The following is a 4230-nucleotide window of genomic DNA, read 5'->3' as shown; positions in this document are numbered from 1 at the left end:
TTGAACAAATCACTGAAAATAATAGTATACATGAATTACAATTGGGATTTTTGACAAAAAAAGGCATTGATCGTGGCCGATACAATGTGCAAAGAGTAAATGAAGTTGCCAGCTGTTTTTTCTACTACAGCAGATGGTGAAATTCCGGAAACTTATGTAACAATATATAATAAAAATGAGAAAACGTTACAACAAGTCAGTACAATGAATCCAAATGTAGAACCATGGATTTATCCATTATTCTATCATAATCAAGGATGGCATGATAATTTACAACGTAAGAATTGTAATAAACGAGTAAGTAGAGCTGCATATGTAAAATATCACATAGCTATACGTGATAATTTTAATATTTTTATTATGGGCAGACGATTATTCCAACAATGGCTTGTAGATAGTTATATAAAAATTGAAAAGGATCGAATTAATTATTGTAAACAGAATCAAAAACAATTACGAGCTGAGACTTATCAAGGATTAAGGTAGTAGATATTAAACTGACTACACTGGCTGTCTATTCGATTTGTTAAACTATATTTATTGACGTTTCGACCATACGGGTTGTGGTCCTTTTCAAAATTACAATAGAAGCATTCTAGAAATTAATGTACATGCAATCAGAATCAACATTTAAATTGAAAACGTGAAATGTAACAAATGAGACTTACAATGAGTTACTGCATATCGTTATTGACATTTAAAAGTACGCTCCGGTGAGACTTAACTTAAGATCGGATGGTAAATTAACTGCGTTTCACTTGTGTCATCTTGCTACGACTGAGCACACTGTACTAACGAATAAACACGCCGAAAATTATGTCAAAGTTAAAAGTTAACAATATTTACATTCTCGCTAAATTGTGATGTACCATATGGCAAATTACTAAAATAAAATATAAAAAATGAAAAATAAAATATAAAAAGTATAAGGTAATAAAAAGACAAATAAATAAATAAATAAATATATTCGGTTCGCTTATGTCATCCTGCCTTAACATACCAATATTAAACTACTAATAATAGCTCCCAACAATGTATGTTAAAATTTTTTACTTCAATTTCTAAACAAACTGTCATATATCGTACTAAAGCTTTCAGTGTCTTTCTGTAAATTGATAGTGGAATTCAATTTCTTGATAAAGTACATTTCGGCTATTTCTCTTTTTCTTCTATTGTTTTCTTTATGCAGAATTAAAGGATTCGACCAATCAAATTCATGTCCTTGATTAATTCTGTGCTCACTAACAACAGAAAAATTGCTCGCTGAATTTTTAATATTACGTCGGTGTTCGTTAATCCTAGTACTGAGATGTCTTTTTGTCTGCCCTACATAATTAGAATCACAATTGTTACAATTAATACAATAGACTACGCCGGTTTGCTTATTAATATCTAAATTATCTTTCCCCGATTTTATTAAACAGTTCAGTTTTTTGGGGATGGTAAAAATTACGTTAAGGTTCTTTTTGTTTAGAAATCTATATATGTCATTAGTGAACCGATTACAATATGGAATGACGATGAAATTTTCCCTCGAAACATCCGTCGAATCTACATTTATAATTTTTTTATCCTTATTGTTTATAGGTTGTGACAGCTTGTGGGTTCTATCATTGACATATTTATTAATGAGATTTTCCGGGAAACGGATTGTTTGTCCTTGCTTGGTTTCGAAACATCTTGTTTCTATAGATATGTAGATGACATATATTCATGATCCTTCCTAACGATAAACTGTTAGAGGTGAGCGAGGTGTTTAATAGCTATCACCCAAGACTAACTTTTACTTATGAGATTAAAACTAATAATTCTCTCAGCTTTTTGAATACAATTGTTCATAGGGATGATAATAAGCTCATAACTAACTGGTACAGAAAACCAACATTCTCAGGAAGATACATCAATTTTTTCTCGAATCATCCGACGAAATATAAAATTAACACCATTACCAATTTAGTTGACCATGCAATAATTTTATCTAACAAACGGTTTCATGACTCTAATTTAAAAATTGTAAAGAATATTTTGAAAAATAATTGCTTCCCGGAAAATCTCATTAATAAATATGTCAATGATAGAACCCACAAGCTGTCACAACCTATAAACAATAAGGATAAAAAAATTATAAATGTAGATTCGACGGATGTTTCGAGGGAAAATTTCATCGTCATTCCATATTGTAATCGGTTCACTAATGACATATATAGATTTCTAAACAAAAAGAACCTTAACGTAATTTTTACCATCCCCAAAAAACTGAACTGTTTAATAAAATCGGGGAAAGATAATTTAGATATTAATAAGCAAACCGGCGTAGTCTATTGTATTAATTGTAACAATTGTGATTCTAATTATGTAGGGCAGACAAAAAGACATCTCAGTACTAGGATTAACGAACACCGACGTAATATTAAAAATTCAGCGAGCAATTTTTCTGTTGTTAGTGAGCACAGAATTAATCAAGGACATGAATTTGATTGGTCGAATCCTTTAATTCTGCATAAAGAAAACAATAGAAGAAAAAGAGAAATAGCCGAAATGTACTTTATCAAGAAATTGAATTCCACTATCAATTTACAGAAAGACACTGAAAGCTTTAGTACGATATGTGACAGTTTGTTTAGAAATTGAAGTAAAAAATTTTAACATACATTGTTGGGAGCTATTATTAGTAGTTTAATATTGGTATGTTAAGGCAGGATGACATAAGCGAACCGAATATATTTATTTATTTATTTATTTGTCTTTTTATTACCTTATACTTTTTATATTTTATTTTTTATTTTTTATATTTTATTTTAGTAATTTGCCATATGGTACATCACAATTTAGCGAGAATGTAAATATTGTTAACTTTTAACTTTGACATAATTTTCGGCGTGTTTATTCGTTAGTACAGTGTGCTCAGTCGTAGCAAGATGACACAAGTGAAACGCAGTTAATTTACCATCCGATCTTAAGTTAAGTCTCACCGGAGCGTACTTTTAAATGTCAATAACGATATGCAGTAACTCATTGTAAGTCTCATTTGTTACATTTCACGTTTTCAATTTAAATGTTGATTCTGATTGCATATACATTAATTTCTAGAATGCTTCTATTGTAATTTTGAAAAGGACCACAACCCGTATGGTCGAAACGTCAATAAATATAGTTTAACAAATCGAATAGACAGCCAGTGTAGTCAGTTTAATATCTACTACCTTAGTATTTCATTCCTGGCGAACGAAATTTAATATTTTATTATCAAGGATTAATTGATTATTTAGCAAACACCGTCAATAATAACAATGCTCATATTGGAAAAATGATTATACTTCCATCGACATTTGTGAGTTCACCGCGTAATATGTTGCAACATTATGAAAATGCAATGGCTATTGTTCGGAAATATGGAAAACCAGATCTCTTTGTTACTATGACTTGTAATCCAAATTGGCGCGAAATTAAAGAAAATTTACTTCCAAATCAACAACCTGCAGATAGGCCAGATATATGTGCTCGGGTATTTAATATAAAAAAGGATTATTTAATCGATATTATTGTTAGAAAATTTTTTTGGTGAAGTTTTAGCATATGTTTACGTAATAGAATTTCAAAAACGTGGATTACTACATATACATTTATTTATTACATTAAAACAGAATTGTAAGATATCAAATTCTGAAATAATTGATAAATTTATTTCTGCAGAAATTCCTGATCCTAATGAAAATAAAAGTTTACATAATGTTGTAATGAAACATATGATTCATGGACCATGTGGAAATTGGTGTTTGATAAATGATAAATGTTCAAAACATTTTCCAAAACTATTTCGACCTGAGACGATCATGGATGAAGATGGTTACCCGCACTATCGTCGAAGAAATAATGGATTGCTGTACGAAAGACCTGGACGATACGTTGTTGATAATTGATATGTTGTTCCATTTAATCCAACGCTTTTACTTTTATTCAATAGTCATATTAATGTTGAAATAGTTTCGAGTATACGGTCAGTAAAATATTTATATAAATATATTTATAAAGGTCATGATGCAGCATCTATAGTTATTGGAGAAAATATAGATAAAACTATAAATCATGATGAAATTCAAGATTTTATTGAAGCTCTGTATGTCGGGCCTGTGGAAGCATGTTGGTGCATTTTAAGTAAACCTTTGCAAGAAAAAAGTCACGTTATATTTCGTTTACCGGTTCATTTACTAAATGAACATAATGTAATAA

At 29.9% G+C, this 4230-nt stretch overlaps 1 protein-coding gene and 2 long non-coding RNA genes across 3 annotated transcripts; 2 read left to right on the top strand and 1 right to left on the bottom strand.

The window, feature by feature from the left end:
- Window positions 1–517: 517 nt before the first annotated feature.
- LOC146725011 (uncharacterized) lies at window positions 518–924 on the bottom strand. Its single transcript, XR_014925359.1, has 2 exons — window positions 669–924; window positions 518–595 (listed from the first exon to the last, which is right to left on the bottom strand). It is a non-coding gene; the product is annotated as an uncharacterized LOC146725011 (long non-coding RNA).
- A 1863-nt stretch (window positions 925–2787) lies between these two features.
- On the top strand, window positions 2788–3168 carry LOC146725010 (uncharacterized). Its single transcript, XR_014925358.1, has 2 exons — window positions 2788–3017; window positions 3091–3168. It is a non-coding gene; the product is annotated as an uncharacterized LOC146725010 (long non-coding RNA).
- Window positions 3169–3307: 139 nt separating this feature from the next.
- On the top strand, window positions 3308–3920 carry LOC146725009 (uncharacterized). Its single transcript, XM_085485553.1, has 2 exons — window positions 3308–3505; window positions 3645–3920. The coding sequence occupies exons 1-2, from the start codon at window positions 3308–3310 to the stop codon at window positions 3918–3920; spliced, it is 474 nt and encodes a 157-aa protein (XP_085341679.1).
- The last annotated feature ends 310 nt before the right edge of the window (window positions 3921–4230 follow it).

The sequence above is a fragment of the Nylanderia fulva genome, unplaced genomic scaffold (assembly GCF_048542155.1).
Source record: "Nylanderia fulva isolate GAGA-0341 unplaced genomic scaffold, ASM4854215v1 Scaffold1082, whole genome shotgun sequence".
Classification (NCBI taxonomy): domain Eukaryota; kingdom Metazoa; phylum Arthropoda; class Insecta; order Hymenoptera; family Formicidae; genus Nylanderia; species Nylanderia fulva.
This window is presented reverse-complemented; position numbering and strand designations above follow the sequence as displayed.